Source organism: Vanderwaltozyma polyspora, genomic scaffold (genome assembly GCF_000150035.1).
Source record: "Vanderwaltozyma polyspora DSM 70294 KpolScaffold1053 genomic scaffold, whole genome shotgun sequence".
NCBI lineage: Eukaryota > Fungi > Ascomycota > Saccharomycetes > Saccharomycetales > Saccharomycetaceae > Vanderwaltozyma > Vanderwaltozyma polyspora.
Window position 1 is genome coordinate 1 of NW_001834644.1, and position 18,675 is coordinate 18,675.

At 32.3% G+C, this 18,675-nt stretch overlaps 13 protein-coding genes across 13 annotated transcripts; 9 read left to right on the forward strand and 4 right to left on the reverse strand.

The window, feature by feature from the left end:
• On the forward strand, positions 1 to 330 carry ATP16 (F1F0 ATP synthase subunit delta; the record flags this gene model as incomplete). Its single annotated transcript, XM_001644073.1, has 1 exon — positions 1 to 330. A coding segment is annotated over one exon (330 nt), but the record flags the coding sequence as incomplete, so codon positions are not given.
• Positions 331 to 748: 418 nt separating this feature from the next.
• On the forward strand, positions 749 to 2,383 carry RKM3 (protein-lysine N-methyltransferase; the record flags this gene model as incomplete). The annotated part of the gene is made up of 1 exon (XM_001644074.1): positions 749 to 2,383. The coding sequence occupies one exon, from the start codon at positions 749 to 751 to the stop codon at positions 2,381 to 2,383; it is 1,635 nt and encodes a 544-aa protein (XP_001644124.1).
• A 1,021-nt stretch (positions 2,384 to 3,404) lies between these two features.
• Positions 3,405 to 4,493, forward strand: Kpol_1053p3 (60S ribosomal protein uL4; the record flags this gene model as incomplete). Its single annotated transcript, XM_001644075.1, has 1 exon — positions 3,405 to 4,493. One exon carries the CDS (start codon positions 3,405 to 3,407, stop codon positions 4,491 to 4,493), a length of 1,089 nt encoding a protein of 362 aa, XP_001644125.1.
• Positions 4,494 to 4,682: 189 nt separating this feature from the next.
• On the reverse strand, positions 4,683 to 5,312 carry PSF1 (DNA replication protein PSF1; the record flags this gene model as incomplete). The annotated part of the gene is made up of 1 exon (XM_001644076.1): positions 4,683 to 5,312. The coding sequence occupies one exon, from the start codon at positions 5,310 to 5,312 to the stop codon at positions 4,683 to 4,685; it is 630 nt and encodes a 209-aa protein (XP_001644126.1).
• Positions 5,313 to 5,622: 310 nt separating this feature from the next.
• RAD61 (Rad61p) lies at positions 5,623 to 7,485 on the forward strand (the record flags this gene model as incomplete). Its single annotated transcript, XM_001644077.1, has 1 exon — positions 5,623 to 7,485. The coding sequence occupies one exon, from the start codon at positions 5,623 to 5,625 to the stop codon at positions 7,483 to 7,485; it is 1,863 nt and encodes a 620-aa protein (XP_001644127.1).
• Positions 7,486 to 7,562: 77 nt separating this feature from the next.
• Positions 7,563 to 8,252, reverse strand: PDX3 (pyridoxamine-phosphate oxidase PDX3; the record flags this gene model as incomplete). Its single annotated transcript, XM_001644078.1, has 1 exon — positions 7,563 to 8,252. One exon carries the CDS (start codon positions 8,250 to 8,252, stop codon positions 7,563 to 7,565), a length of 690 nt encoding a protein of 229 aa, XP_001644128.1.
• An 827-nt stretch (positions 8,253 to 9,079) lies between these two features.
• PAC10 (tubulin-binding prefolding complex subunit PAC10) lies at positions 9,080 to 9,655 on the forward strand (the record flags this gene model as incomplete). Its single annotated transcript, XM_001644079.1, has 1 exon — positions 9,080 to 9,655. The coding sequence occupies one exon, from the start codon at positions 9,080 to 9,082 to the stop codon at positions 9,653 to 9,655; it is 576 nt and encodes a 191-aa protein (XP_001644129.1).
• Positions 9,656 to 9,902: 247 nt separating this feature from the next.
• DSC2 (Dsc2p) lies at positions 9,903 to 10,775 on the reverse strand (the record flags this gene model as incomplete). Its single annotated transcript, XM_001644080.1, has 1 exon — positions 9,903 to 10,775. The coding sequence occupies one exon, from the start codon at positions 10,773 to 10,775 to the stop codon at positions 9,903 to 9,905; it is 873 nt and encodes a 290-aa protein (XP_001644130.1).
• Positions 10,776 to 11,228: 453 nt separating this feature from the next.
• On the forward strand, positions 11,229 to 12,992 carry PEX8 (Pex8p; the record flags this gene model as incomplete). Its single annotated transcript, XM_001644081.1, has 1 exon — positions 11,229 to 12,992. One exon carries the CDS (start codon positions 11,229 to 11,231, stop codon positions 12,990 to 12,992), a length of 1,764 nt encoding a protein of 587 aa, XP_001644131.1.
• A 413-nt stretch (positions 12,993 to 13,405) lies between these two features.
• On the forward strand, positions 13,406 to 13,891 carry MRPL25 (mitochondrial 54S ribosomal protein mL59; the record flags this gene model as incomplete). Its single annotated transcript, XM_001644082.1, has 1 exon — positions 13,406 to 13,891. One exon carries the CDS (start codon positions 13,406 to 13,408, stop codon positions 13,889 to 13,891), a length of 486 nt encoding a protein of 161 aa, XP_001644132.1.
• Positions 13,892 to 14,304: 413 nt separating this feature from the next.
• Positions 14,305 to 14,991, forward strand: PRP38 (U4/U6-U5 snRNP complex subunit PRP38; the record flags this gene model as incomplete). The annotated part of the gene is made up of 1 exon (XM_001644083.1): positions 14,305 to 14,991. The coding sequence occupies one exon, from the start codon at positions 14,305 to 14,307 to the stop codon at positions 14,989 to 14,991; it is 687 nt and encodes a 228-aa protein (XP_001644133.1).
• Positions 14,992 to 15,358: 367 nt separating this feature from the next.
• On the reverse strand, positions 15,359 to 16,558 carry UPF3 (Upf3p; the record flags this gene model as incomplete). The annotated part of the gene is made up of 1 exon (XM_001644084.1): positions 15,359 to 16,558. The coding sequence occupies one exon, from the start codon at positions 16,556 to 16,558 to the stop codon at positions 15,359 to 15,361; it is 1,200 nt and encodes a 399-aa protein (XP_001644134.1).
• A 413-nt stretch (positions 16,559 to 16,971) lies between these two features.
• THP1 (Thp1p) lies at positions 16,972 to 18,183 on the forward strand (the record flags this gene model as incomplete). Its single annotated transcript, XM_001644085.1, has 1 exon — positions 16,972 to 18,183. The coding sequence occupies one exon, from the start codon at positions 16,972 to 16,974 to the stop codon at positions 18,181 to 18,183; it is 1,212 nt and encodes a 403-aa protein (XP_001644135.1).
• Positions 18,184 to 18,675: the final 492 nt, after the last annotated feature.

The window sequence follows — 18,675 nt, forward strand, 5'->3', positions numbered from 1 at the left end:
CCTGTAAAATCAGGTCACATCGGTGTGTTGGCTAACCATGTGCCAATCGTAGAACAATTGACCCCAGGTGTCATCGAAATCTTCGAAGAATCAGTCTCTTCAGCTCCAAAGAAATTCTTCGTTTCTGGTGGGTTTGCTTCTGTTCAACCTGATTCAACTTTATCAATCACCTCCGCTGAAGCTTTCCCATTGGACTCCTTCTCTTCAGAAAATATCAGAAACTTATTAGCTGAAGCAAACAAGAACAAGTCTTCTACCGATACTAAGGTCGCTGCTGAAGCTGACATCCAAATCGAAGTCTTGGAAGCTTTACAAGCCGCTTTGAAATAATTCGATTTCGTTTCATTATCACATATAAATTAATAACGAATCGACAAATCAAATAAAAAAAAAATGAAATATTTACAATCTTCCCCTTCCCCTTCCCTCCATCCCCCATTTTAAATATATATCTATATATTCTTTAAAACTTTTAATAGGTTTTCCTTTATATCTCTATCTCTTTAGTATTTAGAAGTTAGTATTTTTTTAAAAAACCCTGTTTATACATACTAATACCTATTTCGCTTATTGTTTATTCAATATCAAATTTAATGAAAACGCGATGAGCTAGATCAATCAATCAATTGATCAAGCAATATAATTAAATTTTAAATCAAATTGATTTATATCTAGACTTCAAGACAAATCAATCTCGAATCAAGTAGAGTAAGTGTAAGTGTAAGTCTGGTGGTATCGTATCGTTGCAATGACTAGTACATGTCCTAACTATATCAGTGATATAGTAAAATTTGTTAATGATACTGATGGTAAATTTGATTCTGATGATTGTATAATTAGAAGTTCAAATATCGGTGGTATTGGTGTTTTTGCTAAAAATGACATTAAGAAAGGTACAACTTTATTGAAATTACATAAATCTGCTATATTTTCTGCTTCAAATTCTTCAATTGCAAATTTATTGCAAGATGATGAGATTGACGGCATGTTAGCTTTAAACATCGCTTTCATTTATGAAACTACAATCTTTAAAGATAAAAGCCATTGGTATCCATATTTGAAAACTATCATAATAAATAACGACCAATTGGTTTTACCTCCATGTTTCTGGGATCAAAATGATAAATTGTTATTAAAAGGTACAACCTTAGACACTTTATATGGCGCTTTGGAGCCGCAAGAAGAATTACAAGAAGGTTTTGAAATCGCAATAGATTTGGCAACAAAATGGAACAGTGATTTCGATTTACCAATACCAGAAGATTTCTTTAATTTGGATGTCAATAATGATAATGATGTCAAGTTGAAATTTAACAGATTTGTTGCTCAAGCTTTCGCAATCTCCTCAAGAGTATTCGAAATTGATAATTATCACGAATCAGCTTTGGTTCCTATTGCTGACCTGTTCAATCATCATGTAACTAATCCAGATCTGAAATTTTTGTCTCTTTTTGACGTCTGTGATAAATGTGGTGAACCTGGAATGTGCAAACATCTAATTGCTGAAGAAATGTCAAACATAGACGAAGAAACTTTAAAAGTATCTAAAAATGAGAATACCAAACCTTCAACTATCAGTTTAGAACTCATAAATGAATTAGAAAATGAACCTATTGAAGAAAATGAAAAAGAAGAGAATGGTGACGATTACGTAGAATTAGAACTTATCAATGATAAGTTAAAAGATGAAGAAATCTTTAATTCATATGGTGAAATGCCAAATTCATTTCTTTTTGCACGTTATGGGTTTTGCGTTAATGACAATCCCTTGGACATTGTTGATCTAAGTCAACAGGTGGTTAACTTTTGCAAGACTGATAAAACATACGTTGAACGCTCAAAATGGTGGAAAGATGTAGGCTATGAATTATTTAAAGCTTGGCGCCATTTGATGCAAGATGATGACGAAGAACATGACAATAATTGTGATTCGTGTGAAGAAGGTGAGCATGAACACCATGGGGAAGAGGAAAATAGAGAGCATGAACATGAAGATGGTTGCGAATCTTGTGGGGAAGAAGAAGAAGAAGACGACGAAGATTCTCAATCTTGGCTTTCTGATATGTTCTTGAACTATGAAGGTGAAATGAATGAATACTTTATTGGTTTTATCAAAACATTAAATTTAAAAGAGTCTATCTATAAGAAACTTGTCGACTCTTCATTGACTGAAGAACCAAATGAGAAAATCATACAACTATTGGAGTCTCATCTTACTCACGAAGATAATAAACTAATTAAACAAATAATATCTGCCAAGAAATTACCAAAAGTACCAGCTGATAGCACTGGAACATCACTTTCGGAGGAACAAATAAAATGCATTTCCATCTTAATCCAAAGTGAAAGCAATATCATCAAAAGAACACTAGACAAGTTGTAAGAATTATTATCATCCTAATATACATTAATTTCGTGACTCAAACAAGTTTTTATAGACAATTAGTTAAATATGACATAGTGTTAAATAATAAAATGTTAGCATGACATCTGTAATTAAACAATGTGACACACTTTAATATGAGTAAAAACTACTTAGATTGAAACAATTGAGGAGGAGATAACAACAAATTTAAATAATGGAAAAACAGTCAATGATTAACTTAACAGCAAAGCAGCTGACCGTAGTTTGTAGCAACACTCTATTAGTTATAGTTTTAAGTTGCTCGACCATGGCTATATACATCTTTATATTGTCAGCAATGAAATACGTAGTAAAAAATGGGCAAAACAATACCATCCAGTAAAACATATCCCAACAGAATAAATTTAGGATTGCTATAATAATATCAAAAAATGTCATGAACAACTGTAGAAGGCTAACTTAGAACGGGTCTATAAAACAAGACTTGAATTTTTGTTGATATTGGGTGTTAGAACAGAAGGTGTCAGCAAAACATGGACAATTGATACTTAGGAAAAGTGACACAAGCCTCTCTTTTAGATTACTTCATAGCCGAGTTAAGAGTTTTCATTAGACTCGAAGAGAACGTTACTAATTAGAATGTCCTTTGCTGGAATTGGGAAGATTAGACCTATTCAATGAGTATTTAAATAAAGGACAGACTACTACCAAATCTTTATATCTCTTCTGTATATATGGTTGCCAGCAGGATACTCGCACGTGACTATACAGTGAGGGTAATATTTACACGTGACATCACACAACACGAAACAACGCAACTCATGAAAAAATTTTTTTTTCATTTTTCGAAGACGCATCGAATTTCATAAAATTGGTATATAAAGAGAGCGATGAGTTGAACACATTTAAATGAATGGTAAAAAAAATTTTCTTTTCAATTGATTCTAATATAAAGTTTATTTAATTTAGTTTCGTTATTTCAATTTGTAATATTTATTCTTTTAAATAACCACCTAACAAACGAACAAACATATTCGAAATGTCTCGTCCTCAAGTTACCGTTCAATCTTTGACTGGTGAAGCTACTTCTACTGCTTTGCCATTACCAGCTGTTTTCTCAGCTCCAATCCGTCCAGATATTGTTCACTCTGTTTTCACTTCTGTTAACAAGAACAAGAGACAAGCTTACGCTGTCTCCGAAAAGGCTGGTCACCAAACTTCCGCCGAATCCTGGGGTACTGGTAGAGCTGTTGCCCGTATTCCAAGAGTTGGTGGTGGTGGTACCCACAGATCTGGTCAAGCTGCTTTCGGTAACATGTGTCGTGGTGGTCGTATGTTTGCTCCAACCAAGACCTGGAGAAAGTGGAACGTTAAGGTTAACCACAACGAAAAACGTTACGCTACTGCTTCCGCTATCGCTGCTTCCGCTGTCGCTTCTTTGGTTTTGGCTAGAGGTCACAAGGTCGAAAAGATTCCAGAAATCCCATTGGTTGTCTCCAAGGACTTGGAATCTATCAAGAAGACCAAGGAAGCTGTTGCTGCTTTGAAGGCTGTCGGTGCTCAAGCCGATTTGGTCAAGGTCTTGAAATCCAAGAAATTGAGAGCCGGTAAAGGTAAGTACAGAAACAGAAGATGGACTCAAAGAAGAGGTCCATTGGTCGTTTACGCTGAAGACAACGGTATCGTTAAGGCTTTCAGAAACGTTCCAGGTGTTGAAACCGCTAACGTTGCTTCTTTGTCTTTGTTGCAATTGGCTCCAGGTGCTCACTTGGGTAGATTCGTCATCTGGACTGAATCTGCTTTCGCTAAATTGGACCAAGTCTGGGGTTCTGAAACCGTCGCCTCTTCCAAGGCCGGTTACTCTTTACCACAAAACATCATCTCCACTTCTGATGTTACCAGAATTATCAACTCTTCTGAAATCCAATCCGCTGTTAGACCAGCTGGTCAACCATCTCAAAAACGTACTCACGTTATGAAGAAGAACCCATTGAAGAACAAACAAGTCTTGTTGAGATTGAACCCATACGCTAAGGTTTTCTCCGCTGAAAAGTTGGGTTCCAAGAAGGCTGAAAAGGCTTCCGCTAAGCCAGCTGCTGTCTTCTCTGAAACTTTGAAGCACGACTAAGCAAGTTAATCTAAATAATATTATCTCAAATTTTACATAAATTTTTTCTATATATTAATTAATTAACTGACTTTTATCGCCGATATCTATCATTATATCTATTCATTATTACTTGGGGAATGCACTAACTATTACATAACTATAGGAGTTGAGATGAAGTAACACTTAAAACTCATTAGTCCTGCTTTCTTATTTTATTTTTTGCAGATAACCTTGTTGGATTAACCTTTCAACATCAGATTGTCTAACAAAGAATTGGGAGTCCTTGATTAAATTAAAAACACCATATTCAGTTTGAATTTCACCTGCATCTTTCAGCACTCTGACATCGATGAAAACATCACTCGGTGGTGTTAAACTGCCTGTCAAATCAATATCTGTTAATGCACCACTTTTCAATTCTGTTATCAATTCGGAATATTCTTTAAGATATTCTTGTTCTTGTGGTGACAAATCAGTTGTATCTTGAGTGTTCCCCAATGTATCATGGAGAATATCTAAACCATTATTATCCCAAGCTAATGAGTCTAACATTTGACTTCTTAATCTTTGATACGCAAGTAAACATCTTTTATTACGTTCCATACAAAGTAACATCACAAATTGTTGACATTTCCATACTTTACTATCCATATTACCCAGTTGTTGTTGCTCTTTTAAATATTCAGTATTCTTACTCAACTGGACCACCTCCTGTAATATATTTCTAACCAATTCTTCATGATACATAGGCAGACTGTTTCCCTTTTTGCTTTTATTACTCAATTGTTGTGATCTCTTGGCCTCTAGGACCAATTTATTCGCCAGATCACCATACATATCTCCAATCTATCTACCTGTAGGCAACTCACTTTTCGTAAACACCTGATATACCCACAACAAATATGAAGAACCTTTGCTTTATATCAATCGTTGTTGAATTATCATGATCCTGTTAACTAACTTGATGAGTTTGAAGGTTTTTAAATTGGGACGCGTATTAAATACTTCTTGAAATAAAATAATACGCGTAAATTTGAAAACACTAGATTATAAAACAAGAACTTCAATGTTATTCGAGTAAGTACTTCTGGATGATTCAAAGGACAATGGCAGATTGTGGAAGGGGCTGGTTATAGAATTTTTTGATATGAAGGGGTATGGTAGAAGAAGGAATCAAATTGTATCGATTTCGTTTGGGAGAGGAAATTCAGAAATTGATTTAAGTGATTTCAGTGAGGAAGATACAGAACAAGTTTCTTTAATTGAAGAAGATAAAGAACTAGATTCACCAAAGGAGAAATCTCTGGTTTCTGATAATGATCTAAGCACAGATACGCATTCCGAATTTACAAGTACTGGTAACCTTCCTAGTAGCTCTAGCGAGTTATCTCATAATAGGTTAGAATTAGACGCTTTCGATTTCTTGGATAAACCTCAATCGTTGAAGAAAAGGAGGAAAAACTATAAGAAACAGGCATCAATCGATGTTGGCTCAGATGATGAGTCTAAAGAGGATATTCATAATTCATTGAAAGGAACTTTAGATGATATCGACTCATTCCTATCTTCTTTACAAGATGCTACTTCCGAATCAATCACTTCTACTATTCAAGATAATTTTATGGAGAAGGAGAAAGTTGAAGATATTTTAATTAATGAAAATGAAGGTGGTCAGTCTCGAAAATTGTATGGCAGGAATCGTACAATTTTAACTAAAGAGTCCACGAGCAGCGACGAGGAAGAGGAAGAGGACAACGAGGATGGGCAATGCTCCCTAACCAAAAATTCAAAATTATCAGAGCAATCTGGCAAGGACAGCGTCACATCTAGCCCCAAGAATAGCGAAATTGCAAAGACACATCATTATAATGAATTGAAAAATATGGGTAACATGCTTCGATTTCAAGATGATTTAGAATTCATTACAGAAGAATCACCCCAAGAAATAAGTAAAGAATCATTCATATCTAAACTTTTAAACCTATCTTTGACAATGAATAGTGATGAAGCATTTTTAGCATATATCAATAAGCATTCAAATAAGGATATTTATCAATGGTGCTTCCAGAGGGATGAGTTCGATAATCCTTTAGTTCTTCTATTATTAGGTTTCATAACTAGTAAGTTGCCTATAAGTCAGGATTTATTACCTGCTAATTTTGATAAATTTATAAGACGTTTAAGTTTACAAGAAAAACTCCCTCCAGTAACCATCGCTGGTAAAAAAATGGTACAATTAAACTATAAAGATTTCTTAACCAAGACAAATAATAATACATGCTTGACTTACTCTACGTTACTTTGGAAGAATTATGGTAAGAATCTGTTCAAATCTTCAAATGTCATAGTAGATATTTGTAAAGTTTTAAATAGATATAACAATTGCGAAAATGAGGATATAATAGTGGCTATATTAGCACTGATTGAGACTATTGCTTCAACAGGTTGTCTAGATTTAGAGACCACTCGAGAATCACTTGACATATTAATACCATTACTAGACGAACGGATAAATAATGAAACTTACATTAAGGTATTAATTTTATTGAGCAATTCCTCAGAGTCATTGACATCTATTACCAACAATAATAAAAGTAAAGTTGTCAACAAAACATTACCATTTATTGCTAGGAATATACTACCGTTAAGCAAGGATAAGGTAGATTTGGTTATTTTAAATTTAGCGCTAAGCTTAAATTTCATTTCAGAGGGAGACTCTCGACTAAGTCTCGATGAATCTATTGTTTCAAGATACAAAGAAATCTTCAATAGAGTTACTTCATTAGTAAGAACGAGGGAACAGGAAAATCATACATTTTTATTCAACATGTTCTTTTTAAATTTTACATATATTTCAAAAATTGCTAATATATCGTTAACACAAGAAGAGAGAGATGTATTAATACAGAAATTGCATGAGTTTCATAATGTAACAATAAAATATAACGAAAATCTTCTTAAGAAGATAGATGATGCATTAGATATGATTACATTACATAATAAAAACTAATCATAGTATCTAGATTTAACTATTTAAGAGCACATTTAAAATTATTAAAATAAAAGTGGTAAAAGTATATGATTTTATCATGGAGCCAGTCTAATAATTTCCCAAGGATCATTTTCTGTCTTTCTTCTATATAAGAAACGATCATGTAAACGACTTGGTCTCCCTTGCCAAAATTCAATCTCTAAAGGCACAACTCTTAAACCTCCCCAATAATCAGGGCATGGGATGTCTTCAACATTTTCGAATCTCTTTTCGTTTTCCTTAATCAATTGTTCCAATTCATCTCTACTTTTCAATTCATTAGATTGTGGTGAAGACCAAGCACCTATTTTTGATCCACGAGGTCTGGTTTTGAAATAACGTTCAGAAGTTTCACGATTAACGTACTCGGTAAAACCTTCAACCCTTACTTGTCTTTGTAGATTTTTCCAAAAGAAATTTATAGCAGCATTTGGATTGCTTTTAATATCCTGAGCCTTTCTAGAGGTACCCCAGTTGGAATATATAGTAAAACCACGAGAATCCAATTCTTTGAATAGTAAAACCCTTGATGAAACTCTACCGCTTGGTAATTCGGCAGATGAGAATGTAATTGATTCAGGTATGCTTTCACTTGGGTCTTCTTTAGCTTCCTTGAACCATCCAGTAAACTGTTCTATTGGATCAGAAGACAATTTAGACTCATCTAGAGTATATTTATCATATTGATAAGTTTCAGGAGCAAAAATAATTGGTGTTTGAGTTGTTTCCTTTGGACTCTCAGACATAGTATAAAAAATAATTCAAAAATCTCTTATGGTTACAAAAACAATGCTTCCTTCTGGCAACACTCAATCTTTTACAAGGATATCATTCAACAGCTCACACCAATAATGAAATGAAGTAAACACCTCTCTATACGATAGGTTGCATTGTTCGTTCTCTTTTATACTTAATAATGGTTTTAATTTCGGGAACAAAATTTATTTAGTCACTATAAACCCAACCAGTGGAAAAACCATATGGCCAAAAAATGACGTTTCCAGATAATTTAACATCAAAATAGATTCTTAAAATCAACAATTAATCACAACTCAATATCAATTATCCCATCCTTTAAAAAGAATCGTTCTAATTCAACCACCAATTCATTGATTTACAGTTTAATCCCATTATGTATCAATCCCAAGATGTCACTATCTCTCTAACGAATAGAACTAAACCAATTTTTAACCAATTTTTTCAATTTCTGAACAGAATTTTAAATTAAATCATAAGAAACCAAAAATACAATTTTCTTAACATCTTGATATACTATAACCATCATCTAATCAGGTTTAAACACTTTTACTTCATGTCTTTTCCTTTAATATTTTTCAATCTGGAATCATTTTTTTTTCTTACATCAAAAATAATGAAAAATTCGAAAAGTTGATATTAAAGACTAGTAGTTTATTCAATTTGAAGGTTTATTTCAAGAAGAATAAACTCAATTGTACTTTATATAAGAAGGTATCAAGGTAATCATTTTTAGACTGATAAGTTACCTTAGATTATTTTGTTTGTTGTCCCCAGAGGAAACTGGATTTTAGTTGTTTTTATTGGTTGATTCATTATGGATACTCTATTTAACTCTACAAAGACTAATAGTCGAGGCATTCCAGAAGCTCCATTTGTGGAAAATGTCAATGATATTATTAAAGAAGTCAATGATTTTGAATTGGTTTTCAATAAGTTTCAAGAAAGATTATCGAAGTATAAATTTATGCAGGAATCAAAGCAAAACACTATAAAACAGTTGAAGACTAGAATTCCTGATATTGAAAATACTTTAAAGATATGTAAGACTTTGGAAAATAGAGATAAGCCAGTGGAGACTCATTATCAGCTGAACGATACCTTGTTTACCAAAGCTGTTATTGAGTCAAATGAAAACGAAGATTTAAAAGTTGGTTTGTGGTTAGGTGCCGATGTTATGTTGGAATATCCAGTAGCAGAAGCAATTGAACTATTAACAAATAAATTGAAAGATGCCAAAGATTCTTTGGAAATAGCTGAGGAGGATGCTGAATTCCTAAGGGAAAATATCACTACTATGGAGGTCAATTGTGCAAGATTATACAACTGGGATGTTGAAAAAAGACAAGAACTTAAAAAGGCACAAGAAGGTACTGAAAAGTTAAAGATATAATCATGGGTTGATTCTACACCATCCTAAAACATAAATAACCGTCATTTGGCCCATACATAGATATTAAAATGGAAAATGGAAATCAGAGACCTGTAATTTTTCATAATGTTAGTCGATGAGATTAATTTACTATTTTATCAAGAAATAATGTACAATTATTTAACAATATTTAATAGATGATAAAAGATTTCTAATGCATTAATTTAAACCTTTGTAGCTTATTTATCAAAGTAATAAACAGACAAACTTATCTACGGAATGTATCTAAAAATTGGACACCCAATGGACGTGCTGGTTCATCATCGGGTACTTCTTCTTCTCTGGATGGCAATTCTGCTGTTGACACATTTGCAGAGCCAGCCACCGAGTTAGTACCAGATACAGCTCCATTGCCCATATTTTCAGTTGTGTTCCTTTCAGTATTAGTCCCAGTAGATTTCTTTGAAAAAATTCTGTTGCTAAATGGTAACCTCCAACCTTCAATTCCAGGAAGTAAACCTTTGTCTAAGAATACACCAACTAACCAACTGAGAAATCCACATCCTAATCCAGCTAGCCCTTGATTGATTAACAATAACGCTATTAGTGCATCGATATAAAATTGATCGTTTAATTTCCATTTTAATTGTTTACTATCTGCTGACCTTGACCAAGGTGGACTCAAAATTATTTCAAACTCATATATCTGTGGAGTATATTCTTTATAGAAATGGAACAATGCCAAAGTTATTGGGAGTGCACCAGTAGGATAATTATTCCAAATTGTGATACCCAATAATGTATTAGTAAGAATACTTAAACCGGCAATTATCACTGTCGTATATATATATATCAGAGATATCATGTTGATATACTTGTAAGAGCCCAATAATCTCTCTAAATGTTTTAACTGATACCATATCAATATCAGTAATGCTACATCTGATTCGTTAATTGCTCCAAATTGATAAGTGAATAATCTATAATACTGATGATATTCCTCTATAAATGGATCATATTTTGCAAGGAATAAATATTTGCAGGACATAACTGATGCTAATATCGACACAAATCCGGTAGATACCATGCAGAATTTCGTTACAGGAAATGCACCTAACCCAGTTGGTGGTTCCATTGACATCTTGAGTTAATTTAAATTGATTCAATCCAATTGAATCGAACTTCTTATATATCTCTTTCTCTATTTCTCTCTTACTTTACCTTTAAGTAAACCAACCAACAATGCGCCAAATTTAACAGGACCTCTAATAGCACACAGAGAATCTTCTTAAAATAAACTATACCAACCCAATATACCAGTCCTCGACTATATCAACGCTCTATTGTGGTATGAATGCATTGTTATCTTATGAATTAACCTTTAAAATCATGAAACTTTCCTTGATATTTATCATTAGAAATCGGTCTTAAAATATCAAAAATTAAGAAAAGAGAATATGATTAACTTTTAAGATGAACTGAACTTGTTTGTAGATAAAGATTGGTTGGAATCAAGGTCAATACATAACGGTAGGTAGATACATTTGGTACTTGTAAGTTCTATTGGTCTTATTTTGGAGGGATTTGTATAAAGATGAAAGAGATTGATGATACTGAATTAAATTCGATAAGGTACTTATTAGGGATATTGAGATCAACAAGAATAAAGGGAACTGTAAATAATGGTGATGAAAAATTGAATCAAGCTTTGTTGAATAATGTAGTGTACTATACTGCCAGGATCCGCTCGATTGGATTGTTGAATGAGATGGTAGATGGTATATTCAATAGTCAATATTGGAATAATTATGATCTTCTGGAGTTACAAGAAATGGTCAAAGGTATATTTCAATGGAAATTAGAGATATCTGAACCTGTGGTGCCAATAGATACATTTTGTGCTATTTGGAATAGTTATATTGTGGGCTGTAAGAGTTGGTCTGTTTATAAGATTGCTATTGTTGCTGGTGCTTTGGATACTCAGGATAAATTTGAATCTTTGCAGTCATCGATATTTGTCGATGACTCAGGAAGTGTAAGAAACCTTTATGAAACGTGGAGATCAAAGTATTATATTCCAATATGGAATGATTTCATTCGTATGTATACTGGTAACGGGAACGATCTTGTAAGAAAACTAATGTTATCCTATAGTGCGATTAGTAGAGAATCGGACAATAATTTTGGGGTATTGCCTTGGCAGAACATTACCATAGCTTTGACAAATTTATCGTCAGATTATATTACATCTAAAGGGATCAAAGAATCTCAGTTCATGTCAAGAAATATGAATAAAGTAGCAAAAACATTGCTATTATCTATTCCACATTGTTCCGAACAATTAACTTCAACTATACTAGCTAAATTCTGCAAAATGTGCTATGATTTATCAACAGTAGAAAGCAACAACAGTGGTTCTTGGGGCAATGATTACTCTGATAGACACTATGTGAATATTCTGCTAACAATTGTTCTTTCTCTCAAAGGGATTCTTGAAAGCAGAAATACTATCCCAGTTCAATGGTATCATCAGGTAATCACCTGCCTATATTTTATCCATTTCATAGTCAAAGATTTCGGTATTTCAGGATTTGAATCTTATAATTATGTGTTGAATGTGTCAGTCACAGGTATCAAGATGGCTGCGGAAAAAAATCCCAAGATTTATATGGATTTGGTGTGTTTAATGAGATCTAATATATGGGGTGATCCGAAGTCAGGAAATAAAATAAGTATTTCAAAATTACTTTTCTTATTAACATTTTTAGAATCTACCATTAGTCAATTCAAAGGGATCGATATGCACTTCATTGAGACTATTGTTCAACCACTAATCGATGAGTTTATAAGGTCTTCAAATAATGATATTAAGGAATCTATCCATTGGATGATTCTTTCAGCACTGAACACAAAACTTTACGATTGGCAAATCAAATTAATCCCACAGTATCTGGATGCAAGTTTTACAGCATTCATTGATGGTGAACTTTTACCAAATCAAATAATTTTGATCGCTCAAACAGTTTCAGGGAGAATTCAGCACTTGAGTCAGTTGAAGGAATCGATGCCATCCGAAACATGTAACTATATTTACTCTAAAATCCAAACCCCAGGGCTACCAAATGAAACAAAGAAGACACTGATAGAATGTTTAATATTCATGTCAGCTTCTATTTCAAACGGCAATATACTAGAATGGTTAGAAAAATGTAGCGATTTGATCTTAACTTCAAATTTCGATAAAACTGCAAACCATGAGCTCATCTCTACAATGTGGACTCTAGTCACAACTATGAGATCCAAAGTGGCTCTTAAATTTTGGTATGATAAATTACCACAATTGCAAAGCAAACTATAATTAGATGGATTATATCAACCTTTTCCTGTTGGGTGTGTCGGAGATCTGTGTGTCTGCCTGCTTTTATTTTATTTTTGTTTTACTCTCATTCCTTATAACTGCTAAAGCTCCTGTATATTTGTAACCTTGTAATTAGAGTAGCATTAATCTATATTCCTCATATGAATTAATTCCATGACTATTAATTGAAGATTCTAACTGTCATTCTACTCATCAACCATGTTTGGTTCTATGTGATCCCTAAATCTTTATATCACGTGATATTGATTATTTTTTGGAAAAGCGTTTGATATTTAAAAGAATATTTAAATCTAGATAAGCTTTATTATGGCATTGTATCCATATAAGTTGATAAGGTTTAAAGTTACTGATAGTAAAATTGTGAGGTGCAGTAATTCTTTTAAGTGTTTGATATGAGAGCTAGTCCATCAGTAATGAATTCTGTTAAATATTTTGAATTTCTACCTTCTTCATTGAAAACTTTTTTTAATAAATATCCACCATCAATAAAATATGCTACTAAACCAGTATCAACATACGATGTTGTAGCTAATCCATTTTTGCCTAACAAACATCCAGTAACTGGTCGTTATCACGAACCTAAATACTCCAAAAGACGTATGAGTGATCTTTATAAAATGGCACACAGTTATGGTATTCAAGAATTTTTACCACCAATGAATAAGAAGTTCTTTGAAGAAAAATACGATAAGAAGACATTCATGAGAGGTGTGCTTACACCTAAGGGTCATAAACATGAATTTGCTCGTCAATCTAAATTGGCCAAGATGGAGGTAGCCATTAAGAATGCTGATAAATATATTTTAGATGTTAAAGGTAGAAAGTATGCCAAAAAGCTAGAAGAAAAGAAGAAATATGATAAGGTCACTTGGTTCTGAATATTATGAACTACGTCTCTCTCATTTTCTCTCCATATACATACACATTCTCAGATAGTCATACTTGTAATTCCTGATCTTATTATTCATTAAAATTATTATTTCAAATTATTTAAATCATTATCCTGTATATAAAGAAATATATATTTAAAAATTTAAATTAAATAGATATCAAACAATTCAATTGAGCTGTATAAAGAAAGTTATCATTACATGGGGTACGTTGTTATCTCAAAATAGTCAAATGATTAAAATAATCATTATATTTTAATCTTGAAGTTCTAACAAACTTTAAGCAAATCGATGAGATTTTTAAAAATATTATAGATTCCAGCTAATAATTAATAGCCAAAGATACATAACATAATCAATGACAGCGAATACATTGGCAGTATAATATAATATACATTAGAATGAGTAACGAATTTCTTGTAGAGTCCCACCTATCAAACAAGCAATTGAACAATCAGTCAGTTTCTCTAGTGATTCCAAGAATCACTAGAGATAAGATTCATAATTCAATTTACTATAAAGCCAATTTAGATAACTCATCATTAAGAGGATTAAATATGTTACAACTAATTGAAGTCATTGTTCGAGATCTGGGAACATTAAAGGATAAAAGTGTTAATCAAGTATGCTTCTTAGGAGGAGTCGAATTCAAATGCATTCTAATGAAACTTATTGAAATATGTCCAACTTGGGAACAATTGATGACTATAATACAGATGCAAGATAATGTAATAGATAATTTTGATAATAAATATTTAGTGGCTCTAGTGTTGACATATATTCGAATTCAATATTATTATGATAATGATGAGGTTAATTCTAAAAAGTACAGAGAACTCTTTTCAAAATGCATTAGTGACTATAGGAAACTGAAAAGTGTCGCAATGGATACAGATTGTTGGTCAATGTCCCAATCAATTGAAATAAAAATAATACATCTAGATGAGCTAGTGGATTGGCTCTGTTCAGAAGATGAAATATGGGGAATACCACTTGGTCACTGTCAATGGTCTGACCTAAATGCAAGTGATGAGGATGATGAAAGTAGCGATGAATCTTTATCGTCTAGTGATGATGAATCTGAATAATAATATAATATAATATATAAAATATGTAATATCACTATTAAAACCTATGTAATAATTAATGATTTATTTTTGATGCTGTGTGATCCCAATTGACCACCTTAAGTTAGAATGTGAGGTTATTGACCAGAATAATTTAACCATTTCGGAAATGAATGGGATGCAACTATGGCTATTGTATATATGTAATAATGATGTCTCTAGAGTATTTCATTATTGAAAATAAAAACTAACAAAGACCCATCAACATTCTGTTACAGAACATAAAAGGTTGCTCTTCTAAATTAAACCGATTGATATTAACAGTGAGTTTATCAAAATCTTCTTAGTTCATCCAATTGACATTGCTCAATTAAACTTTTCGATGGAATCAATTTTCAGGTCTCTTAAGTATTTTCATTTTTGATGGTTGCTTATTTGTTTCAGAAGAAGCTTCAACATTTTTAGATGGTAATGAAGCTAATTTGTTTAAAGATAATTCCATTTCATTCTTTTTTTGTAATTTTTTTCGTCTTTGTAGTTCTTTCTTACCAGCTGCCTCTAATATTACTATGTTATTATTTTTTTCAATCGAATTATTATGGTTTTCCTTTTGAGAATTAGATCCCTTTTGCTTGTTCTTTCTAATCTTCTTATTTTTTACATTTGAAGGACCTTTATTGACATTAGTGTCTTCAGATTCTTTTATTTTCTCAGATTTCTTCTTCTTATTCTTCTTTTTCTTCTTCTTCTTTTTTGAACCATCTTTTTTATTATCTGCTCCTGCAAGCTCAATTAATGCCTGTTCTCTCCTCTTATTCATTACATTTGCCAATTCATTTCGTTTACTCAATTCTTTTTTCAATGACTTGAATAAACTAACTTCTGAATATTCATAATGGTTTTTCTCTTCCTCCATTATCTGTAATGATTGAATAAAAGTTTTAAATAAGGAATCACTTTCAACAGTGCCTTCAATACTTCTTCTACTAGGACGGTTTGGTGGAATGACACTAATGCTTTTGTTGTATGGAGAAATCCTAATTCTAGCGATAGCTGAATCGATCTTATCATCCATGAAATTCACAGTAGCTAATTTCTGAGCAGCTTCTTTTAGTTTATCAAATTTTTTAAAGATTATATAACAACGTGAATAACTTGGATCTTGGAAGGGCTTATTTGTATACTCACCTTGTACAAAATAAGAACTCTCAATTTCATAGTTTTCTAATTTATCCAAAGCTGGAGTAACAATCTCCCAAAACTTCTCTTCGGTTAGATTTGGAGGCAATAGTCTTAACACAAGTTTATGGCCACTAATCTCTTCATCGCCATTTTTACCAACGTTCTTCTTTTTGTTCCTTCTTCTTCTTCTCTTTGATTTATCAGACTTATTATTCACCTTGTCCTTGTTAGCCATCGGATTGTTACTAGCTACAGTACCACCATTGGACCCATCTTTACCTGGTTTACTAGCACCAGTTTTACCTTCTATTCCATCTTTATTCTTACCTGATCCTTTCTTCCCACGACGAAAGTAACGGTTACCAGTCTTCTTATTCTTCTTCTCTAACGGCTTAGTTTCAGACATAATAAACTGCTTCAATCGATATCAACTAATTGCTTTTATGGTAGCCGTATTGAGACATAGTCTGCCGATCTAACCACCTTTATCTTCTTGTTCAATCCATCTTTTCTATTGTAACCTCTTCAAGTTTACATATCTCTTTTAAAATTGATCATAATTAAATGAAAAATTATTAGCGATGGGATATGAAATATATCAAGAATTGAAAATATACAACATAGTTAAGGTAAACTTCTTTTGATTGAATGATACAATGGTATGTATTGTTCAAGGTTCAAGAGAGTGAACAGGTGTTGTGTTAATGTGGTGTGATTGCTGTGTTTAGTTTTGTTTTGTTTGCGTTCTATAAGTTTTAGAATTGGTGAAGATAAGATAAAAAGTTTAAGGCAAAATATTAAATAATAGTAACAATAATAATGAGTTATAATTTATCGAGCTTCTTCAATGATCTTTCCAATGGGCTGTTTATCAATTTATCATTGGATCTAGCGGTTAATGGGAGAATAGTTTCACAATTACAGAGTGAATTGCAAAATTATTCAAATGGTAATGCAATTAATGACAAATCTTTAGAGAGTTTAGTAGAATCACAGAGTTTCCAATTTTATAAATCTGGGAAATCTGAGTGGACAAGATTTAATATAATGGTAGTTTCATTTTTGAGATATTGTCGGGATGTCAATCCATGGTCCTTATCCGAAAGTTATGATTTAATTTTTCAGTTTTATTCTGATCTTAACAACTGTTTATTAAATGATAACTATCCAATAGATCCTTTAGTTCCGATATATCAAGCTGCCACCGAATATATCATTCCAGTAGCGTCAAAGCTGGACGATCATTATATGGTGTTACATACTAGAAAGCATCAATTCTTATCGCATTGTTCGTCGATTATATCAAAATTGTTTAATAGTATTAAACCTTCAAGAAGCATAGATGGTGAAACTATAATGTCAGAACCTAGTTTTGACCAATTACCTGGGAAACAGAAAATACTATTATATCTGGTGAACAAATTGAACAATATTTACTTCAAGATTGGTTCACCTCAACTTTGTTCAAATATTTTCAAAAATTTTAAACCTAAGAGTATGGTAACTATATTTAGTGAATTCCCAGTAAAAGAACAAGTGGAATATAGATACTTATTGGGGAGATACTACATCTTGAACAATAAGATTGTGGACGCATTCATTCAATTGAACAATGCATTTTTAATGTTATCATCAGTAGCAGATGTATTAAATATAAAAATCGAAAATTCCTCGCCTTTAAAGAGAAACATTAATCGTATATTGAAATACTTGGTTCCTGTTGGATTAATGATGAATAAATTACCAAAATTCTGGATAGTATCAAAGATTGATGTAAATTTAGCAAATAAATATAAAGAACTAAGTGATTGTGTTAGAACTGGTAATATAAAGGGATTAAACGGCTGGTTAAAGTTGTATGAAGCAGAGTTACGTAAAGATCATTTATTACTGATATTAATTGAAAAACTTCCAATGTTAACGTATAGGTATTTAATAAGAAAAGTAGTATTAGAGTATACTATGCCTTTATCAGGGTTTAAAGTCCCCGTATTCAGTATTAGAATCGGCATTAAAATTATCTATAGGTGATGGGGTATGAACAGAATAATAGCAATAATTTTCACAATGGATCAATTACGATATATAATGGTATTCATTTGCCTGAAAAATGTAAAAAATGTACTGGAAACTTTAATAAAATCTTAATTTTACTACGGGGGTAACTGCTTTCCCATTGTCAAAGAATTTGTGTTGATAAAAGAAAACTCAAGAAATCCAAAAAAGTGTTTTCCTACATTTGATGAAAAAAATAGTATCTATGGTCCCCATTAAACCCTGATAAATCCTGGGCTTGAGGGGGAAACTTCCAAAAACACTATAAAATAATTGGATTCCTATTTTTAATTTAGGACCAAAAGGTTTCCCAAGAAACCTCCCCATTTATAGAAACAAAGGCTTTAATTCGGGGAGATATTGTTAGTGTTTGGAGATATTATCCAAAAAGAGAAAAGATAGGGATTCTTTCCCCCCCCCCCCCCCCCCCCCATATATAAATATAAGTTTTAAATAAGAAGAATTCTT